This window comes from Lissotriton vulgaris, chromosome 4_1, assembly GCF_964263255.1.
Source record: "Lissotriton vulgaris chromosome 4_1, aLisVul1.2, whole genome shotgun sequence".
In the NCBI taxonomy this organism is placed as follows: Eukaryota; Metazoa; Chordata; class Amphibia; order Caudata; family Salamandridae; genus Lissotriton; species Lissotriton vulgaris.
In genome coordinates, this window is record NC_141691.1 from 175,053,586 (window position 1) to 175,077,337 (window position 23,752).

The 23,752-nt window shown below is 48.8% G+C and overlaps 1 protein-coding gene across 2 annotated transcripts in view; it reads left to right on the plus strand.

Moving 5' to 3' along the window:
• Positions 1-3,887: 3,887 nt before the first annotated feature.
• Positions 3,888-23,752, plus strand: part of SMARCA1 (SNF2 related chromatin remodeling ATPase 1) — a 2,209,746-nt gene continuing 2,189,881 nt past the window's right edge. The window contains exon 1 of one of the 2 annotated variants that reach the window (XM_086918497.1): positions 3,888-4,071. In XM_086918497.1, the coding sequence (XP_086774623.1) occupies positions 3,970-4,071 (102 nt within the window). In that variant the 5' untranslated portion in view covers positions 3,888-3,969. The remainder of the gene's footprint in view (positions 4,072-23,752) is intronic. The other variant, XM_086918496.1, reaches the window with a different exon arrangement.

Below are 23,752 nucleotides of genomic sequence, written 5' to 3' on the forward strand. Positions count from 1 at the left end.
TTGGGTGGGTAAATATGCTTTGCGCTAAAGTGTCGAGACCGAGTGCAGAATTCTCAAAAGTGCTTCAGTGGGTGGGAGCCATCCAGGCCAGCAGCATGTCGACACTGCACAGGCAGGGCGAGGGGTACTTAAGCCCACTTTGCCATCTTCCCCGACTCTTTGCCGCACCGGACGCGTCGTGGTCACCTCGTGGCAGGGATACACATTTTCCCTCCCAACCTCTCACCCTGTGTGTCAGCTTGTGGGGGACAGTTTGAATGTTTTAATTTTCGTTGCAGGCGGAGTTACAGGGAGATCCGGAAGCAGAGAGGTGCAGCACGGTACCTCAGCGGGCACATAGGGGTGCCAGAGCCTAAGACCTGGGGCCTCATGGGAGGTTCCGGGAACACGTGTCGGCGCCCCATTAGTCCTTCGGGCGGTTGTGGGCCTGTGCAACCGGGGGTTTGCTAGCTATGCCCCACAAGGGGCGTGAGTATAATGTTTACCATAAGGGGCAGCACATGGTGGTTCGCCACGGTGCTGTCTGGCTCATCAGGCGGGCAGGTGGCGAGAATGCGGCCTGCCCTTGGATCGCCCGTAAGATAACCCACTATGAATACATGAGTATGTAATAAACCTGCAGCAGGTTCTTCCCAATCTAACACTGGTGTCTAGTGTGTTATTTGCGGGATGCATGCTAAGTTGTGGGGTGGGGGGTCCTGTTGCCATGATGTCTCTATTGTCGCTTCGAATCGCATCTCGGGTCCTTTTTCCAGCTGTCCGGCTCCTGGAACCTGCCTTTCCCCTAAGAATACTGTGGTCTGTGAAGGTCTCCAGGCCTGCTGCAGCCGCTGGTAAACCAGCATCTTTCTTTTTCTAAATACTCTTCCCGAGTGTTGGAATGAGCTGCATCATGTGACGGTCGGTTGGGTTTTATTGTAAGATCGCTGTTTTGTAGTGCACTCTCCAATATCAGCTAGTGCTGATCCTTCCAGAAAGGATGGCCTCAAACTCTCCTTTCAGGGAAGTGCATTGACTTGCTCCTTAAATGGAACAATTGAACTTTAATGTTACAGCGGACTCAGGTTCCAGGATTTTACCCTATGATGTCACTGGAACTAAACGGGTAAATTAAGATCTCTCGGATCACTGGGTTCATTCAATGAGAGACCCGTGCACTCAATCCAGTTTATTTATTGCATTCTGGGACTTGGTGTATTGATTTAGCATTTTGACAAATGAGACTAGAAACCCCAGAAAATAACGACAAAAAGCTGGACTGGATGATCTACTCTCTCGTGGACCTGGGAAACATTTCTGCTTGAGTTAGGCCTGTCTGAAACTGACCCAACGTTCATCCCTAATGACATACCCAGAGCGGGCGCCTTGGCGAGTCTCACAGGAGATTCCGTTACGAATAATAGGGGTAGGTCTAACCGTTCATATTTTTCTCCAGTCTCTCCAACCCAGGTTTTGCCTTTGAATTTTGGGACTTGTAGTCTTAATTATTGTGTTAAAAAACAAAACTTCAAGTCCCAAAATTCAAAGAAATCCTGGCCTCCAGCAGCACAAGTACTGAGGGGCAGATTTACAAGCCCCTTGCGCCTCTTTTACGCCACTGTTGCGTCACTTTTGTGACGCAGCGGCGGCGCAAAGCCAGCACCATGCTGCGGGATATTTACAACGTGACGCATCTGGGAGATGCGTCACGTTGTAAAGCCCTGCGCCACATGTAGGCGTTCTGGCGCGGGGGTGGGGGTGGGGGGAGGGGCGTTCCAGTGCAGGAACGCCTGCTAAAAGTGGCTGAGTGAAATCTACAAGATTTCACTCAGTCACTTTTAGGGCCATGCTGCTTCAAAACCCTGCCCCTGCTTGAAGCAGGCGTAAGAATTGACGCAGCATGTTACAGATAGGGCACCCCTGAGCCTTGCTGGAGCTGCCTTGCGCTTGCGACGCAACTCCAGTAATGTACCGAATTTCAGCCAGGGATGCGTCACGTATCTGCACATCTGTGCGTCACGGTGTGCTTCATTGTAAATGCGGCACATCAGTGGTGGCGCATGGGTGGGCAGATGCATCGCAACTCTTCTGGCGCATCTCTGCTGATTAGCAGAGATGCGCCAGAAGTCGTAAATCTGCCCCTGAGAGAGGTAGTATTTTTCTCCTTTTATGCTTGCTGCACGTGTTTTCAGTTGCTTTGCCTGCTGCAGTGCCACTCTGTCATGTTTTTTCAGTTCATGCTGACTGTCGACATAGTAATCATGACACAATGTCCATGGATATGGTAAAGTGACTATGTTGCAGAAGAAGAGTGCACTGCAACCAGGTAGGTTGTCTGTCAACTATTGATTTATTTACCTGCCTGCCACCTAAAAAATGATTTACTCACCCGGTGGAGTTGTTGCTGCATCCACACAGACTCCTACCCAGGCTGCCCCATAGTCTGTTTAATATATATATAGAGAAATAGCGTTTCACATGAGTGTTTAACATAGGGCAGGGAGAGTTTGAACCAAGCCATAGATACAGGATACCCTCATACTATGTAAAATAGTTTCTTTAAATGTACTCAACTCAAACTTAAAACCTGTCCTTCTGAATTCCTTTGTAGAATTTACTGTGCCTCAGAAATAGTAAATATACTGTAGCTCTGAACAGAATGAGCATGTGCTTCATTGGTCACTGGAAAAAAGGCAAGCAATATACTGTAGTATTTAAAAAAAGCTCTAGAAGGTTTTATCTTATGTAAGAATATTATGGGAAACATAGTGAGAACTAAATATTGTACCCTAAAAATAATGTACAAAAGTGTTGTCCCATTTGGTGAAGATTTTCTATTAATATCTCCAATGCATCAATATTTTTGAAAACAATATTTAAGGCACAATTTCTGATAGTAGATATTTTGGCTACTCTAGTGTGGTATCTATGTATCGCCCGCACTCTATGTATCGCCCGCACTCTATCTATGTATCGCCCTCACTCTATCTATGTATCGCCCTCACTCTATCTATCTATCGCCCTCACTCTATCTATCGCCCTCACTCTATCTATCAAATGGTTAAAATAAGTTCTTCAATGTTTCAAGCTTTATTACAAATGTCACAAAAAAGATGTTAATATTTCACTTCTGTTCTTGTATTTTCGTCACAATAAAATACACTGAACATAATCACAAAAGTTGTTTACAAAAGTTTAAGCTATTGCCATTACAAATTACAATAACTTTTATTTAAGTATTAATTATTTAAAAAAATAAAAGCCATTGTTATTTGTAATATCAATACATCCAAGTCACGTAAATACAACTCATATTGCATTACAAATGCTATAGGTGTCACATTTGCAAAAGTTAAAACTATTGCCATTGTAAATGCCAAAGCTATTAATTTCGCTATTTTCAAAACCAACACATAAATAAAAACATTGCCATTCACAATACCAATAGCTCAAACTTTCCTAATGTGAGACCTATTGCATTGTAAATGCTTGTTTAATTTAGTTTGTGCCCATCCATTTCTAGTGGTTTGCAGCAGTTTTAAGATCTTCCTAAAGTTTCTTGTAGCTCAAATTGTTGGAATTTCTAATATTTATAGGATTTCCTCGTGGTCATTGCTTGATTTTGCTCCCGGGAATGTGTCACTCTTAGTCGTTGAATGTCACTCATATTTACTGTAAAATTATGAAAGTGTCACACATAAACAATCTGAAACCTTGGCAGCTATGCACTTAAATTTTTTGTACATGCTACTCTAAAGGCACTAAACGCACTAACGGCTACCTCAACGAAGCATAGCGTGACTTAGGATAGCGTGCCCTTGCCATTCTATTCTCCAAACGGACTCCTGCAGCAGCACACTTTCCTTGACGAAGAGTCAGACAGTCGACGCGACACGTAACGAGCTGACGTCACACGTACGGACAGCACTGACAGACTGGGCTGGCTTCTAACAGGCGTGCGCGCAGGCCGCACTGTAAATAGAGAGTTAAATGGAGGTAGCCAGCTGCTCCCCCGTAGAGATGGACGGAGAGCAGCCTTCGACTTCACGGGATACTCAATTGTTGGCGGAGGAGGAGGAGGCGGAGGGAGAGGTGAGTACGACGTCCTGACTGGGTGAAGGTCCCAGGAGTACGTATGGCGCAGTACAGCGGACGCCTGGGAGGGGACCGTAGGTCCTGAGGGTATTTACTGGCTTCTATGCTAATACTTGGTGTTCACGTGATAACGGCAGTCACTGCTATTTGCTAGAAGTCCAACCTCACTTATTATTTTAATGCTAATTTCTATCACATCATCTACATACTTGGTATAAGCCGTGCACTTGCTATTAGTAGTAGTCCCGCTGCGGCTAAGTAGAAGTGGTATTTATTGTATTTTTGCTTAGTCCAGCTCATTGGGTTCGTCAATTTATTACAGGCACCCTCCTCCCCCGCCCCCAATATTTATCAGTAACAGCTTTACGTAAACCATTCACTTGTGGACGTTCGAGGCACTTAATGTGTTTACTGGAGGTAATGGGTTACCTCCGAGCACTAATTTGCAGCAGGAATACTCCTAGCTGTCTATTTTTGGGGGTGCTAAATCTTCAGTTATTGATTACTGGTAATTTGTTATTGACGAGACGTTGATTAGTTGGTGTCATGACAATTTTCATGATGGTTTGTTTCTGCTCTATTTTACTCATCCCAGTGTTGTTGTTCTTGGCTATCATGTACTCGTCGACATTTATTGCCTATACATTTGGGCATTTATTATTGGTGTCAGTCCCTTGCCTTTATGAACACATTGCTGAATGTTTTATGTCTCGAGCATTTCTTGGTGGACACCTTATAGCGCATGGTATTTATTGCTGGTCGCCCTGCTTCCATGCTCTGATTGAGATATATCTATCTATCCTGTGCCCTTTGGTATTTGTTGGTGGGTGCCTTATAGATAGATATTGGTATTTAGCTGTGGCCTTCCAGTACACCTCTATGTGTTTCTGGTGACTCAAAACTGTCTGGGTATTGTTGGCTGTGCCCACGATAATGGTTATTTTACGATCCTGGGTTTTGTTGGTTTATGCCCTGTGGAAGTTGGAAATAATTGCTTATGTCTGTAAATGCTTGGGGTATGTATTTGTGGGAGGCCTAACTCATGAGTGAGAACCCTGTGAATGTTGTTGTCCAGTATGCATGAGTCTTACTTTTATGCCATTGATTCTTCACTGGTGGTAGTCCTGTGTCGCAATGTATTTGTTGGTTTTAGACCCAACAACCCTTTGTATCTATGTTTATGGTGACTTATATAATGCAAACCTTTACACGAAGCAACAGAACGTTGTCAGGGTTATGTTAGTGATAGGTTCAGACATAAATATATTTTGGAAGCAGTTATAACTTTAGGTCATAATTCCCAACTGTACTACCTCACGGGTGCTAGAACGTAGTCCTACAGCACAAGGTATTTATATTTCTATGTCCTTGAAATATATATTCATGGTTTAAATCTTTTTTTATTGGATTCAGAAAGGTCAAGCAATAAAATAGACATCCACCGAGAGGAGGGGCTCATTTATTTTAACTAGATAAAAGTATAGAAGGAGGAAAACAAGAAAGAGGGAGAAGGATAGGGAGATCTATTCCCTGTATGTGTGTGCGGTGGGCCAGGTAGGCTTCCGATATGTGTACAGGGTGGGTAGAGCCAGGTGTTGTCTTTATTCCTGCGGTGGAGGGCACTAGTAAGGCTGAGCACTCTTGAGATACCTTGGGCAAGTGAGTTCTGTGAATTCGTTGGACAAAAATTCTATGGTGATGCCCAACGTTTTGTCAAATTTAGGGAGGGAGTGTATAAGGCCTGCTGTAATCTTTTCCATTCCCAGTAGTTCCCATAGCTTATATAGCAGGAAGGTATCTCCGCCGTGCTCCATCTAGCCAGTAGTACCTGCTTAGCCGCACCCAGCGCTAGAATGATCGTTCTGCCTCGACCTGATCTGAGAGGGTACATCACTGCGTTGGGAAGCCCCAGAAGTATGAAGGAGGGGAGTTTGGGTATATCCGTGTGGTAAATGTCATCTATATCGCTAAGAATTACCTCCCCAAAATCCCTGTATCTTCGGACCTGACTAAAGGATATGGGTGAGGGTGCCCAGCTGACCACAGTGACGCCAACATTGCCCATTCCCCCCCCCGGTTTCCATTTAAGTAGCCTTGCTGGCGTGTAGTACCAATAATGTGCTATCTTTAAAAACATCTCGTTGCCCGCTGTACTGCATGAAGATGCTCTAGCCCTATGTACAATATCACTCCATTCCTTGGGTGAGAACTGATGCTCCTATTCAGATTCCCACCTAAGCAGCGCGGGGGATTTACTGTACTGCCTGGGAGTGTTTAAAAAGATGTAAATGTCAGACAGCAGCCATTTGTCTGACGTTATAGTGATGTACCATTTCTCAAACTTTGTTAATGTGCGCCCGGCATAGGGGCATATCTGTGGCAGGGTAACCCAATGGCGAAGGGCCAGATACTGCCAGTACGCATTCCGTGGAACCTTGTAGCCTTCGGTGAGGCTAGTGAACTCCATTACCCCATGTTCATCAAACAGATCACCAATTAGTTTACAGTTGGCCTCTTGCCAATGGAGAAAGCTATTCCCTGTGTGTGCGCCGGTGAGAAATCGAGATTGCCTATAAATGGTGTCAGAAGGGACACATGAGTTGACAAGCCGTATGGCACCTGTACTCTGTCCCACACCCCCATGGTGGCCCTCCAAACCAGTGACACATATACTCCGCAGGGGCAATGCTTTCGGGGGAGCCACGGGACCTTCCAGATGTGCATGCCTGCTATTGAGCGGTCTATGAAACACCAATGTTTCTCTGATTCCAGTTTATACCATTCGAGTATGTATCTTAAGTTGTGCCTCCTAAAAGTACCGTTCCAAACACTGGACCCCCGAACCCTGTCTTCCTGTTTAAAATACATAAAGTGTCGGGCCATTCTCGGTTTCTTACCTCCCCCAGACAAAGTTACAAATGAGGTGTTGCATCTGTGCTAGCATGTTCGAGGGGGACTAAGCAGCAGCGTTTGCATCACATAAAGTATCCATGGGAGAGTGGTCATTTTGATGGCAGCTAATCTGCCCAGCCAGGACAGGGTGTACCTCTTGCAGCTCGTGAGCTCGCTCCTAACCCCTGCAAGTAGGCTAGAATAGTTCACTTGTGCTATTTTGACCAGGGTGGGGAACAACTTCAAGCCCAAGTACTGGACGCCCACTTGAATGGGAACTGTGACGTTAGAGCCTGTTGTTCTGCTTGAGGGAGGGTCAGACTCAGAGCCTGAGTTTTATGGAGGTTAACTTTGAAGCCTGATGCTACACTGAATAGCTCCAGCTCCTCCAACAAGGGGGCTGATGAGAGTTCTGGCTGAGTTAGAAATAGGACCACATCGTCTGCATATAATGAGATCTTATATTCCCTGTTCCCCATTCTGATTCCTGATTTCCCCAGGTGTTGGTGGACCCTCTCCACAAATGACTTCTTATATAACATGAAAAGCAGGGGCGATAGCGGGCACCCCTGCCGCGTGCCTCTACGGATTTAGAAGGGTCGGGATGTTACACCATTCACCCTGATCCGCGCCCGCGGGTCCGTATAAATGCAGTCTACCCACTTCAAAAAGCGTTTTTCCGCCCCAAATTTGCGTAATGTCTGTTGCAAGTACGGCCAATGAACCCAGTCGAGTGCCTTCTCTGCATCGATCGAGAGAAGCACCGTGGGCGTATGAAGAGGTTGGGTCTTATCCAGTAGATGGCACATCTGACGGGTCATGTCACTGCTGTTGTGTTCCGGGATAAACCCAGACGGGTCGGGGTCAATCAAACCCCTGCATGTGAGGCACCAACCTGGCAGCTAGGATGCTTGTGAAAATCTTAAGGTCGTCATTTAATAATGAAATGGGATTATACAAGGCACAGTCTGCTGGGTCTTTACCAGTTTTCGGGATCACGACAACTTCAGCCATGGTCATAGTCTGAGTCACTCTGCCAATGTCTCAAAAGGAATTAAATATTCAGACCAATACCGGGGCCAGATCCTGGGCAAAGGATTTATAAATATCGGTCGGGAACACATCCTCACCTGGTGCTTTCCCTGAAGTGAGGCCTGCTATGGCCTTCAGAACCTCGTCTGTGTGAATGTCCGCATCCAGGTTGGTAGCCTCCTGGTATGGGAGGGACGCCACCGGGGCATCCATCATGTATTGTCTGGCCGCTTCTGGATCTAAGTCTTCTGCACTGTAGAGCTCAGTATAGAAGGACTCAAACCTTCCCGCTATGTCTTCCAAACTTAAAACGTCCCCCTGTGTGCCTCTAATTTGCCTGATCCTTCTAGCTGTCATCTGTGCTCGCAGCAGAGTCGCCAGGAGTTTCCTGGCATTATTACCACCAGCATAGTATCACTGTTTGGTCCGTAGGAGCGACTACTCCACCCGGTCGTAATCAAGGACTTTCAGCTGCATTCTAGCGGCATTAAGCTTTCTCCTGACCTTGACGCTTCTGGTTCTACAATGAACCCCCTCCAGCTCCTTAACTTGTGATTCCAGGTGCTCTCTTTTCTATCTGTTGATTCCTGCTGCTATCGCTATACATCGCCCTTGGATGACGGCTTTTAATGCGTCCCATAGAATGGCGGTTGAGGATACCCCCTCCTTGTTAATCTCAAGGAACGTCTTAATTGTCTCCCGTATATCTTTAATGTTGGCCTCATATCTAATCAGTTTATGATTAAGTCTTCACTGTTTGTGGCCCCTATCAATGCATCAATGGTGGCCCTAGTCGCCCTTGGGGATGTCAAAACCCAGTCAATACGGGCATACGTTTGGTGTCCCCGGCTGTTGGGTTCAACTTCCTCCACACATCCGTCAGACTTAAGTCATTCAATCTCTGCCTCATGGAATCAGAGAGTGCCCCAGTATGACCATGTCTTTGTATTGATTTGTCTCACTGCGCATCGCCTGTTATGTTAAAATCACACCCCACCTCCCCTCTGGACCAGATCTTCATCTGTAGATACCAGGATAGCATTCAAGGTGTCACAGAGGAATGACTCCTGGCGCTCCTATGGGCTGTATATAGATGCAATGGTGTAAGTGTGGGGTCCTATGGCTACTCTCACGGCTAGCACCCTGCCCGGCACCTCGACCTGTGTGCCCACTAACTTGCCCTAAAAATGAGTAGCAAGCAGGACCGCTACCCCCGCCTTCTTATCCCCGGGGTAGGAGAAGTATTGCCTGTCAAACCACCTGAAGCGGGGAAGGAGAAGTATTGCCTGTCAAACCACCTGAAGCGGAGGCGTCTCCAGTCTGCCCTCAGTAGGGTAGTCTCTTGTAGCAGGCAGATATCACTACCAGTCTCCTCAGGAGTGCCAACAGTGCTTGGGTCCATGTGTCCGATGATCTATCATCTCGTCAACTGGATTGAGCCTGGCTCCCCGGGTCCGGTTTTCGGTATTTCTTGACCAGCCTCGTGAGATCTATTGCGGGAGAAGAGTGTGGCTGTAGATTCTGCTTTCCGACGACTGGGGTCTCACCGGCCCTTTCCTGGGTCTGGAGCTGTCAAAGCAGCCCCTCTCACTCTTTCTGGCTTTCAGCGGCGGTGGGCCTAGAATGTTTACCCCGTTCGTTCCCTTTCCGCCCTCCTGATTTTAGCGTGCCGAGCGTAGCAGAGCCCTCCCCAGTAGCACCCGGAGTGTCATCCTCTTCCATCTTAAGGCCCAGCACCTCCTGTGCCTCTTTGAGGGAACATACAGAGCGTGTCTCTTTGTCCCAGACAAAGGATAGTCGAAGGGGTTCCCCCACTGATATCGAATTCCCTTGTCGCTTAGAAAAGGCAGTGGCCGGTTTCAGGGCTTTATGTCTTTGGAGAGTTAGTGGGGAGAAGTCCTGATAAATTCCAATCTGGAGACTCTCGTAGGCAATGGTCGCTTTATCTTTGGTGGCCGCCATGATGGTTTCCTTCTGTTTAAACGAGTGGAGGCATGTGACGATATCTTGTTGTCCCGGGTCTCTAACCGGGCACCCGGCTTGGTGTGTGCGGTTCAGAACAATTTCTTTATCACCCAGTTGTGGCGCCACGTGTTTGAAGAACCTGATCACTCAGTCCTCAAGTTTACCACCATCTGCGAGGAGAGGTACTCCCTGAATGCGAATGTTGGATCTCCGGGAGCGGTTTTTGAGCTGAAGGCACAACTCCTCGTTTCGGTCTTTGAGCTCCAACACATCCCGGGTTTGCTCCTCCCGTCGGTCTTCGTTCTGTTCCAGGGAGTCCAAACGATCCCCTAGTTCCTGCATCTCAGCCCTAATCTGCTTAATGTCTGAGGCGACATCCTGTCTCAGGCCTGCTAAGTTCTCTTTGAGGGTCCCAAAGAGCTGCTCCAGAAAGCCGTGGGTGATGGGCTCTTCCGCCTGCCCTCCCGTGGGCTCCATGTCTTTCTCCTGCACTTGAGGCCCCTGCTGCTCTGCCTTTTTGGTGCCTGGCTTCTGTAGGAAGTCTTTAACCGTTAAATCCTTTTTCTCTCAGTGGACAGACCTCCTCCTCGGACCTGATTCTCTTCTTGCTGCATTAACTCCCTCACGGACGCTTTCCTTAGTGCTCCCGGACTTTGGGGTGTCTGCGGCCTGGCACTGTGTGCCCTTCATACTGCAAAGCGGGAGCGCTTCACCGCCCCTCCTCCGGCGGAATGGGGCCCACTGTCTCGGTGTCGCTCTGGGCTCAAACTCCGGCAACTAGGCCTGCCAGAGTTCACTGTGGGTCTTCCAAGGTGGGGCATGCTCTAAAATAAGCTGGATTTTCGTGTCTGTGGAGTGACCCCAATCCCTCTTCTCTCTGTCAGCCCTGGCGACCCTTTGTTGATCCAGGCCCAGGCTCCCCTCTTGCCCACTTAGAGCTCCCTACTGTCTGGGGGCCTGCTGCTTTCCTGATAGGCCACTGTAGATACTGGCTGGTAGCCTTGGGTTGTCTCCTCGTCTCTCTTGTCTGGTGACAGTGTCTCCTAGCTGCGCTTTGACCATGCACTCCGTCGTGTTCTCGCCAGCGGACTAGGCTGCCTCCCTCGCTGTTGCACACCGGGTTTGAGCCGATCCCGAGCCAGCTGCTGAACAAAACTCTCGGGTTGCGGGGTGTCCCAGAGCTCTTCCTACACTGTCCCAGCCCTTCCAAGCCGTCATGCTTGTTCTCGGCTAAAGGTGGCCCCCCCCGCCCCAACAGCGGCGGTACCGCAGCTTTCACCCATGCTGGGCCTCCTATTTGCAGGGATTGGATTGCCACTCCGTGCCACCCCCATGTAGCAGAGGCGGCAACTCGGAGGTCTGGGCAGGCGTACAGGCCCAACAGCAACGCAGCTCCTTCAGGTGCAGCGGCCCAGCTGCATAGTGAATGTCAGCCCCTAACTCACTGCTCACCACGGGACCCCACACTCTTGGCGCACAACTGCTCAGTGCGACTCTTGGGCCAGACTCCCCTGCTCACCGCCGTCTCTGTGCTTCGGCTGTTGTGCGCTCCTTCCCACGCTCTCCGTCCCTGTTGATCGGGGTCACTTTGCGGCTTCCCGGCTGTCCCTGTTGAGCGGAGCAACTGCGCAGCCTACTCTGCCCGTCTCACCTCTGCTCGTATGGGGCGTAGGTTTTCCTGATGCAGTCTGAATGCCCCCGGAACTTTCCCCGCTGCTTCCAGTTGCTCAGGATCACCACAGAAGGGGGCTCAATTGTGGCACTATGTCGACGTCTGGCGCATCAGAGGCCCTGATCGGCTCCAGACTAGGCCGCACCTCGCTCTCTGACTACCACCTGCAGCCTGATTGCTAGGAGCCACTCCTGAATGCTTCGACCGTCGCTCGTGGGACGCGGTGAGAACTCTGGTGAGTAGGCACTTTCCCACGTGAAATGAACTGTTTGCAGTGGTATTTGCGGACCAGAATTGCTTGTGGATGCTGTTTTGCCGGCCACGGCGAGCAGAGCTTCAAAGCAACGCTGCTACTCCGCCGCCATCTTTGCCACGCCTCGCTATATATATTTAGAACAGTCTTACCATTCAGCTGTTTATTGGAGATTGTTCGGCCCAAGCGTTTCTTAGTAGCAGTTACACACACACTCAAAAGACTTATTGATAGCTGTAAATAAAGGTACTTGGTAGTGGTAGTCTCAATACTCCTGATCCCAATTTTCTTGCTATTACTGTGTTACCGGTCAAACTATATTGGTAACAGTCTACCATCCAGTATTAGTTTTAACCCTCGCTTTGAATGGCCTCTTTGTTTTTGATAGAAACATAATCAGTGATGCAAAGAGTTTGAGTTTGGAGGTGTTTATTGTTAACTGGCCTTGGTATCAAAAGATTAGGACCAAAATATTATTGATCTTGTACATCATCTCATTTTTATGTATAGATAATAAATGCTTTTTCAGGAAAATGCATTCCTTCCAAAATCTGAAAGGGGCAAGATAAATATCAATACAGGGTACTTAATAAATGACAGACATGAGAAGTGTTTGTTATTTCTGTTGTAACAAGTTAAATGATTCCTATTTACAATCATAACACTATTGGAAAGTGTTAACTGCTTTCCTAAAATACCACCGATTTATTTCCTCCGTTCCATACCTTGAAGAATCAGTTGGCAGCAATATGAATAATACCGACTATTTATTGTCCATAAAACGTGTATCATTCATGTGCATTGGATGCAATCTGATATCCCCATGTATTTATTAGCTGCAGTTTTAACTTCAGCAATTCCACTGGTTTTCTGTAGGAGGCCTAGCCCTACCACCTGCGTCATGAAGGCACCTCTGTCTATTTACGCATTATCTGCATACATGTGTTTATTACTTTCATTCATTTCAATTCTACTTTTCCTCTTCATCATCCCTAACCGTGCTCAACTAATGGTTTTATCAGCTGCAGACCACTTGCACACTCCCATCCTCTAAATTACACCCTGTCAAGATCACTTTCTTTTCCTGATATTTACTAAAGATACTATATCAATTTATAGTGCGCATAGCTACCCTAAGTCATAGTATAAACTAGCTGGCTTAACTTCGACTACAGGCTTATGTGGGAATAGCCATGTTTTGAGCATTTTACTAAATGGACCTCCACCACCAGGAAAACCATAGTCGGTGCCTTGATTACCTCTAGGCTCGACTATGGAAATGTGCTTTATTTGGGCTCAAATAAAGCCACAACACATAGATTGCAGGTGGTACAAAACACTGCAGACAGGTTATTATGCAAGATCCCTAGCACTACTCCCACCTCCCAACATCTTCCAGACCTGCATTGGCTCAGGGTTGAATACCGAGTCAAATTCAAAGCGCTCTGTTTCATGAACAAAATTAAAGTAGGCAGTGCACCTAAATACCTTCAATCCCTTGTCTGCCCTTACTCTCCCTCTCGTATTCTCCGTTCCTCTAAGCTAGAGAAGTTTGTTGTTCCTAAAATCAAGCTTTCCCGGTTGGGCGGAAGATCTTTTTCCTATTTAGGTCCCTGTCTGTGGAATTCAGTGCCTTTTTTACTACGAAACAAGATAGTTTCGCAAAGCCTTAAAAAATGGCTGTTTAACATCTAGACATTTACTGTGCCCCTCTCCTCGTAAGTCTGCAAACTGCGCTGGGAAACCATTTTTGGGTAGCGGCCGCGCATTATAAGTGCAAATGATAAATAAATAAAGAATACATTTGTTTCAGTTCTCAAGTCAATCGGCATTGAGTTCCAGAGCTTCGGGGTAAGATAAGAGAAGGATCTGCTACCCCAGCTGGTCCTTCGGATTTTTGGGGCCTCTAGTTGTTGAGCAGATTCCTAAAAAGCTGCCTGTGCTTTTTAGGTCTCGGCTTGCGCAGTCTCGCCGGCGAGATCTTATGTCTCTTAGTACACACACACTCACACTCTCACACTCTCACTCTCACTCTCACTCACTCACTCACTCACTCACTCACTCACTCACTCCTTGTTTACTCTTGAGACCACCTTCCAATAGTAGCCGCCCACCACACCTCTCCCTCTTACCTCACGGGCTCTTGTTTACTTTTGAGACTACCTTCCAATAGTAGCCACCCACCTACTAGTTTCGGTATTCATAGAACCATTCTAAGTGCCTCTGTCGCCTGTATCAATATCTGAAAAGGAATTGCCAAAATGCGAGAAAGAGATGCAGTGAAAGCTGGCAGTGAAAGACGCAAACCCCATCACCCAATGCATTTTTTCTACCTCCCTCCAGGACATCATGGTGGAGTTTTCCTTGTCCTTACTTACCTTTCAATAAGAATTCCTGTCTACTGAGAACGGCCATGTTATGGAAGACCCTCGCTCTCAGCGGTGTTAGTCCTAGCTCATGTCCTGCCTCGGCACACCTGAGAGCGCTTCGGCCACCAGTGCTCAAAGGGACAAATGAATCTGTAACAGCGGCACGAAAGCGGGCTCAAGACTGAGGCAACATATAGAGACGGTGCCCTCAGATTAGCGGCACTAGACGTGATCCCCACCTGTCCTGCGGCTAAATTACACTTTATCGTCACTCCTTAATAAGAACTAGACGGTACCAAAGGAATGCCGGAAAGAGCCACAGGAAGCGATGTGCCCGTGACGCAAGATTCGGCCGGGTGGTTCGCATCGGCAGAAGTCTTCTCACCATAGCTGCGTTGCACGGAGACGAGGGATGGTGGGGCCACAGGAAGCTAACCACTCGTGACGCAGGGAACAGGCCGGGTGGTTCTCACCGGCGGAAGTCAAATCACCAGAGTTGTTGTGCACGGGAAAGATTGCTCCAAGGGCCCACAATCTCCTTACCAACAGCGGCCCCATCGTATGGCCGGGTCACAGGAGTCTTCCAGCTGTTTCTGGTCAAGACACTGGTGAGAGAAACCAACGGAGGCGGGACGCGCAGCAGGTTCATTTCTGTGCCAAGTGCACCTCGGCATTGTATTGCATTGTGATGCATTTGTATTTCTGCAGCGACTCGTTCCTTAAAGGCAATGATAAAGCATCCTGAAGGGAGGCACCCTGTTTCCTCAAGCTATGTGAAAAGCTGCGGCCTCGCTATGTAACCTCCGTTCCTGCAGGCCTGATCTAGCAGGGTCTATAGTGATGTGCCGGAGTGCAATGCTAGTCCACCGACTGATCAGGGCAGGGCAGAGCAGATATGTTCAGTGTCACCCCTGACCCGCACAGCATTGGACCGCTGCCGGTATGTTCAGGTCTCTGCAACTGGCCCCGGGCCCGAAACGAAGTCGATGACATGACAAGCATTTCCCCCTTACGTTTTCTCAGTTTCAAAGCAATTCCTACTTGTGTGTGGCTTAGACCAAATAATTTAGTTAGATGTCATATTGATGGAGATCTCCAGCCATCATCTATCCTTTGTTGGTTTGTATTTCAGTCAAAATCCAGTGTACTAAAGGGGGCATTTTAAGTACCACGTACGTGAGACTCAACCGTCGCATACGATTTTTCCAGAATTGGAAGTCTACTTTAAAAGAAGTGACATTCAAAGTGAAGTTCGTGAGAATCAGTACCATCAGACCAACTGCACGCCCCATGTAAGGGTTTTGTTTGGTATGGTACAACACCAACTCTGGCTGTATGTCAGACAAGCAGTGGTGACCCTCAAACATTTTGAACAGTGCACACGCATTCCAAACTTTGTCGAACAGGTTGACACCTGTGTGCCTGTACAGAGCATACTTAAGCCATGGTTTGTTTACTTCTCTTTCTATGGAAAACCAAAGTTTTAAAAGAAGCAGCAGCTACAGGTTGCCGATGTAAACTATCACATAATTGATAACTGTGTCAAAACTCACGTATCCTGTCTCTATTCCACTGTTAAATTCCTCTGAGTTAAGCATCTGCTGCAGAGATCAGTCTGTAACCCACATGTCACTCATGCCTTAAATGTAGTGGTCTGTGAATGATTACAGCTAGTCTGCCCTGCTGTGAGTGTTCTGCTGGGAATAGAAGATTGTATTTGCTGTCTGCTGCGAGGTAAGGGAAGCTTGTTAATTTTGGTACACATCTTGAATACACAATTTTTAATTTTGGTATACATGTGTTAATCGAACCGAGTAAAAATATCTAATTTAGTATGCTGGGCTGCTCTATACTATTAGGTCACACATTTATTAAACTCTTTTGGCAGTGGCCTGTATTTCCAGGCCAGCTGGGATACCATCTTATTAGTTTGGGAATGTTAAAGGCGTGCAGTATTAGTAATGTATTGGGATGGGTGTGGTTGTAATGGACGACTGCACATGCATTGTAAATGTAAATGTAAAGTATTTGTAGAGCGCACTGCTACCAAGCGGTTTCGTGGCGCTATTACTCATACCGCTGTGGAACCCTTCCTGGCTTTCCCTGTGAAGTGTCCACTCCTGGGCACCCCCAGGGTGAAGCCAGGCATCCTAGCGCTGTTGGGGCCGTTGTGGAGATTAAGCAAGCTATTGCCCAGAGTTGCAGCGTGGGACCCATGATTGGAATAGGCACTGAGGCGAGAATATCAGGTCCGAGGAATTTTTGAGCTCGAGACCCGCCGAGGTGGGAATCGAACCCTGGTCCCAGGCCAGAGCTCTGCATCAAGGTCTGCCACTCTAACCATTGAGCCACACTTCTCCACATTGACATGCTTGCTATGTTTTACATGTCATATAGATTGCCATAGCATCCATGCAGGACTTGCTCACCTCTTTGCAGTCAATTGAGGGCCATAAACACCAGGGTGCTGCTATTATGTCGAAATCCAGTGCAAGAAGTTCTTACAAGTTGAATACAATATGAGCTTGTTTACGGGGTTTAGAATGTCAGAAATGTGGGTTATTTGAGAGGCTTACCCCAACATATTAAATAAACCGACTATGGTTTGGTGAAAACACATTTCTTAAAGATTCTGTACTCGACCACTGGTACCTATGGTGCAAGCAGCAGGAAATCCACAGAGAAGTGTGTCTTAAATTCAAACGGTACCAATATTCCAAAGTAAAGAACTTACTTTCTGCTTAAATTATCAAAAATTCATATTTCGCTATTGTCAGATTTCGAAAACTATGCAGGAAGCATTCTTTTAGCCCTTTACAAAACTGAGGAGGAAAATGAAGACTGTAATCCCACCTAGGCCTATATAGGGAGACATCTAACCTATAGAGTGAAATAGCTTTTGGTTGTTATTTCACTGTGAGGGCATACTGATCCCAATATGTAGTGCGCTTTTTAGGTCGAGCCTGGGCAGTGTATGCACTGCTCTGCGACATGCTGTATTTGAGTTGGAAATAGAAGCTTTGCCCATTCCCCACCCATATTTGTTATTGGCTTGTGTCATTGTCCTTCGTAAATGCTGGCTTCGCATTCACTATTAGGCTTGTTAGTCCCTCCTTAGTACCGCCTTTTCTTATTTGTAACCTCCCATGAGGACTGGTCCTTTTACTTCGTCTTACACTGTATGTGTTTTTTAGTCTGTAAGCACCATTTTCTTTAATGAGTTTCTCCTACTGGAGGCATGACATGCTTTCATGCAACATTCAGTGCACCATGCACGCTTTCACTTTCCGGGCAGTTGGGACAGTGGCGGCCACTTCTTTGAATAGGTCTCGCATTTACAAGAGTTTGAGCTAATGGCATTGTAAATGACAATGAATTTTATTTATGTGTTAATTAGCAAAACAGATAAATAAAAGGCATTGTAATTTACAATGACAATAGATTAAACTCTCGCAAATGCGAGACCTATTGCATTGCAAATGCTTGTTTCATGTTCTTTCTCTCTTCTTCCCATTGGCTGGAATTTTACATTCCAGCCAATGGGAAGAGGAGAGAAAGAAAAACACGCCCCTGAATCCCAAAATGACGCTGCGTTTCTCCGAGGCATTTCTGCTTCGCCTCGGAGAAACGTTGTCGCCGCGTATCTTGTTCCTGGGTGCAACGTCTTCTGCTAATGCTGGTACTTTCTCCCACTTGAAATGGAAAATAAAGGTAGCACTCTAAACTATTCTTGTAAGTTTACTTAAAGCAAACACACGTTGGTCACGTTGCCAAACATAACAGAGCATGTTACACAACATCCTAACCAGGTGCAAAAAACGACCCTTCCTTCCAGAGTCTCAAAAACATAAACAAACAGCCGCCATTCTACAAAGACAAAAGTGGCAAGCTCACGAAAGGTGGCGTGTGGAAGTTCGCCAGGTGCAGCGACAGCTCCAACCCCTCTTCCTCCGGACACCGAGCGTTAACGGAACCCCACAGGACGCGGCGTAATCGCTCCCCATGCTCAGGTGCGCATCCCGGAGGTGAGGCCGCGGTGTGGAAGTTCCTGGGCCCTCCTCCCAGGGCAGCCGCTCCGCCCTCCTCTTCCTCTCCCTCCTCCGTCCTCGCTCAGCCTCATCATATGACCGCCGGGTCCAGGGAGCGGGCAGCACCGGGCAGGATGACGGGCGGGAGCTCCTCGTGCTGCGCGCAGCTCTAAGGCTTTGTCTTCGAGTACGACACCCCCCGCATCGTGCTGATCGAGAGCCGGAAGGTGGGGCTGATGAACAGGCTGGTGCAGCTCGGTATCCTGGCCTATGTCATAAGGTGAGTGGGTGCCATCGTCGTCACTTCCCCTGAAGCTCGGGATGCTTGATTGTGGCCTCCATTCCTGGAGGAGAACCCGGTATTCCTCTTGGTTTTTTGGACGCTCCTTGCATGCCTAATCTGGTTGGACGTTCCCCAATGCTGAAATGATAGGGCGACTGTTAGACCTGGCACCTTGGCGTGAGCTTCCCTTCCACTTTTTGCTGGTGTGCCTCCGATGTTTTGCTGGTTTTCCGATACTCAGGGCGCTGCGCCACGGCTGACCCGTGCCGCAGTGCAAAGTGCTCCCTACTGTAAATTGTACATGTGATTGATGTCCATGATTGGTGCATTGGATTTACTGTTAGTTCCTAGTAAAGCGCACTAGGAGTGCCAGGGCTCGTGAATGCCAATACTGCTAGTGGGCCTGCAGCGCTGGTTGCGCCACCCACAGAAGCAGCCTTAAGATGTGTCTAGGAACTGCCATTGCAGAACCTGCGTGCAGTCTCGTACTGTCACGCTGGCTGGGCAAGTGCACCCACTTGCCAGCCTCCAAACCTTCCCTTAACTTCATATTAGTCACCCCTATGGTAGGCCCGAGGGCAGGGTGCATTGTAAGTGTAAGGTAGGACAAGCCCTGATGTGTGTGGCATGTCCTAGTAGTGAATTACAACTAAACTCGTATTTCACTATTGTAAGGCTACCTGCTTCCTTTAGGCCAGAACGGGCTGCTGGAATTATTACACCCTATAATCCCAGCAGGCTCAGGGAGCATGGTAGAGAGTCGTGTTTAGTATGCCTGAACTCAGAATAATAAAATATTTATTTTAGTAAAGTTTATTTTAGTATCCTGTGTTTGCAAATGCTACTTTTAGAAAGTTAGCATTTGCTTGCCTAACCATTTCAGCCCGCCTCTGCTGGTATGTGTATCGCACTGTCTGGGATGTGTGAGTGACAGGGCTGGGGGATGACAGGTGGTGAATGCGTGGATTGCACCTTAGTGGGAGGTAGGAGTGGCTCTTGACTCTGGATCTTGCTGTGCTCTGCCACCACAATGCTGGCTCCACCCTCCTGGGGAGCGACTGATGACTCAGCCGACACCTGGCCCAGGAAGGGCGAAGCCCCCATCAACAAGGTACTCTGGCTGCCCCTGTCCGCACAATGCTGGCTCCACCTCCTGTGGGGCGTCTGATGCGCCTGCCCCTCACACTGAAAGCAGAAGCCGGATTACACCCACCAGAGTACTCAAGGACTGAAAGTGGCTATGCAAAGGCCCCCCTGGCCTGCGAGAACAAAAGAAATGCAGTATAAAAGACGGAGCCTTGCTCCTTGTAAATTAGATCCTGTTTGGGCTACAGAAGGAACTCTACCCGACGAGAAGGACCGGGAAGGACAAGGAAGAGTGCTGTCTCTTGCCTGTGTCTGGTGCCTTGCTGCAGAAGGAGAGGAAAAGAAAAGACTACAAGAAGACTTTTGCTTTATGAAACTTTGTGCCAAACTCTGCTGAAAGATCTCCAAGGGCTTGCTGCTGAACTTGCCCCCTGACCAGCGCCCCAGGACCAGTGGGCGCTACATCCTGAAGAACGCGACTGTGTGTGCTGCTTATCGCTGCAGTACTGACAGAGGGGTTTGGGAGCGCTGGGCAAGCCTGCCACGCTCCCCGTAATCCAAGGCCCAAAGCAACAGCGAGAGCAACGTGAGGTCCAGCCGCCGCTGGCCCGAGCACCGTGACCGCACCTGCACCGGGAGCCCGAGAGCAAAGTGAAGGAGGACCCGTCCGGTCCAAGCTCCCGAATTGACTGCGCTTCTAGCCGTCAATCCACCTGCGAAGACGGACAGCCGCCCTGTAATAACCCCCTCTGGCCGGTAACCTGCCCGACAGCTCAGCTGTGAGCGTACAGCTGCAATCGGCACTTTGGCTGGGTACGTCCTGCACTTGGGGACCGTACTGCCACTTGCCGCCACCACACAGCCACCGCCTCCAGGGTCGGAGCGAACGATGAAGGAAGGACCCTGCTGCCACTGAACACCGCCGCCCCGGATGACCCGTGACCTGCCCGGCTGAGAGCCGCAGTGAACAGCGACCCCGGAAAAGCAACGCGACGTGGGACAGCTCCCCTGGAAGCCGCCCGCTCTACAAGAATTTGAAAGGTACTGTGTTGTGTCCTCACGGTGCGAGCGCCTTGCAACTCGAGCTCGCACCGCGCTATCTGCTCCCAACACGAGCCGCCTCTGGAACCGAGTCTCGCACAGCTCCTGGTCCTCGAGGCCCGACCTCCCCTCGGAAGCGAGCGGAGACAGCGGAAAGCGCATTGAGGCGCTATGAGACACTGAACCTTGTCGAACCCGGGCAGAAGGCCCAAAAGATTGCTTATTGCTAGAAAGAACTGTGGCAACCTGAACTTGAGTAAACTGGAACCGCTATTGAAAGTTTGATAACTGTATTTACAAGCCTGCTTGAAATTTATATAAAGATATATATTTTTACAAATACAGTTTGGTGTCATTGTGTGGTGGGTTGGTTGTGATGGTGTGATATTGCAAATGTTTAACCCTATGTGCCCCAAAGATTAGCCTACGACTGCTTAAGCCACACTACCTAGAGGGTAAGCAGAGGTTGTCTGGAAGGTAACCCTCAGCCCTGACGAGGAAGAGAGAGTCCCTGCTTGTCGCTAGTGCTACACTGCGCCAACTAGAGCCTCCCCCTTCCTACATTGGTCGCAGCGGTGAGGATTTTTCGAATTTACATTTGCAGTGTCTATACCTTAACTTCTGACCATTGCACAGTGATTTCAGTCCAGTTACTTGGCCACAGGTTTGGTTGTAATTTTGCCGAGAAACGATCCCTAGCGAAGAAACCATGCCGGGCACGAAGAGCCTGGATGGAGCGGAGTCCACGACCTCTGAGATGTTGGAGGTGGAATGGGATGCAGCAAAGCTGGACAAATACTCAAAGAGTGAACTGAAGTTTTTTTTGCAAAAAACTCAAGGTTCCGCACGCCGGTTGCAAGAACAAGCCAGAGCTCTACAAGGCCCTGAAAGCCTGGATAGAGTCCAGAAAGGCCCCGGAGGATCAAGATGCCCTCGCGGAGCAAGATGCAACTGAGGAGCAGAATGCACCTGTGGATCTGGTGGATCTCGAAAGGCAAGACAGCGTGCACAGCTTTGGTAAAGGCCTGTCGCCAGAGGAGCTGGCAGACAGGAAGGAAACGAGGGATCATGAAAGGAAGCTGGCAGAATTAAAAATCCAACTGGAGCTTGAAACCAAAAGAATGGCGCTGGAAGAGCGAAAGCACCAAATGGATTACGAATTGAAAATGAGGGAGATGAGTCTAAAGGAGAGAAACTTGGATCATCCTCCCTCTGGTGGCAGCACAACTCCGGTGCAGGTAGAGTCAAGAGTGCACATCCCCAAAGATGTAGTTAAAGAGTTCTTTAAGGGGGATGACATAGGACAGTGGTTTAGGGCATACGAGGTAGCCATGTCCTCCCACCGGGTCCCTGACAAGGATTGGGGAGCGGGGTTGTGGGGAAGGTTCCTTAGCGAAGGGCGAGATACCCTGCTAGATTTGCCCGTTGAAAACCAGAGATCCTATTCCCACATGAAAGAAGCTTTAATGAACAGGTACGGGCTTACCCCTGAAATGTATAGACAGAAGTTTAGGGGATGTACTAAGCGGCCTGGGAATACGTATGTGGAGTATGTGACTTACTTTTGCAGAGCACTGGATGGTTGGGTGAAGGGTAGCAAAGTGAATGATTTTCAAGGTCTCTTTGATTTAATTGCATGGGAGCACTTGTCTGATCACTGTTTTCCTGAGTTACGCCAACACCTGATCGATAGCAAGCTGTCCAACCCGAGGAAGCTTGCTGAGGAGGCGGACCGCTGGCTCAGCACCAGGGTCCACAAGGGTCCAGTGGGAGACTCCGCCAAGAGTGGGCAGGGTCCCCAGCAGAAGAGTGGGGGGGACAAGGGAAAACAGAAAGGGTTTCAAAAAGGCCCCCAAAGTAATCCCCAAGGGGACCAGCAGAAAGGTTCTCAGCCTCCCCCACCCCCAAAGCAGAATGGGGCCCCGACAGGTAAACCTGTTCCAAAGGGGCCCTTCAATTGTTTCAAATGTGGTGAGCCGGGGCACATATCCAGTGACCCCAAGTGTCGCCTGTTTGGAAAACCCGCACCCACTGGTGCCCCGCCCCGTCAAGTGACTAGTGTTCACTTAGGAGAAGAAGTGATGGTCCCGGGGGGTGGAGATCCCGTTCACATGACCCTAGTCTCACTAGGAGACAGTGAGATGATCCCTACGAACTACCTGCCCTCTAACACTAAGAAATATGGGCAGGTGGTGATCATCAATGGTAAGGAAGCTGAGGCTCTTAGAGATACAGGAGCCAGCGTGACTGCAGTGAGGCAGCACCTGGTGTCTCAAGAGCAGGTTGTACCCCATGCCTACTGTAGGGTTATCAACGCTGATAATTCAGAGAGTCAGTGTCCGATGGCTCAAGTTCCCTTCGAGTGGGGGGGGTCTCTGGTACTCTGCAGGTCTGTGTGAGGAAAACCATGCCTGTTGACTGTTTGCTAGGGAATGACTTGGAGCACTCCCCTTGGGAAAAGGTGGAGAAAACGACTCACCTGCGGATGGTGGGTCTGCCTGACTGGGCGTGCGTGACCACCCGGTCGATGGCAGCCAGTAAGGGTGATCAAGAGGTCCTGGGGCCTGAAGGAGAGGCCCAGGAACCGGCCTTAGGGAGAAGGCGCAGGGGGCGCGGGAAACCGGCCCCTGAAGTTCCCACGGTCCAGGAGGAAGCAGACCCTGAGGGGGATGCCCTGGAGCCTACAGGGGAACAGATTGCTGAACTGGGGGACCTGCCTGAGCTGACCCATTGGCAGCAAGAAGGAGGACCCTCCAGGGAGGAATTCTGCAGGGAGCAGAAAGAATGCCCTTCTCTCGTGGGTATGCGGCAGCAGGCTGCAGACCAGGCCAATGGTGTTCAGGCCAAAACACATTATGTGTACTGGGAGAAGGACCTCCTGTATTCAGAGCCTAAGGCTGCTGAACCTGGGTCAGCCCGTGTGCTGGTGGTACCCCAGAAGTTCAGAGCCTTCCTACTGGGTCTGGCTCACGATGTGCCTTTAGCAGGACATTTGGGGATGGACAAGACCTATGACAGGCTTGTCACCCACTTTTACTGGCCCCAAATGCACAAGAG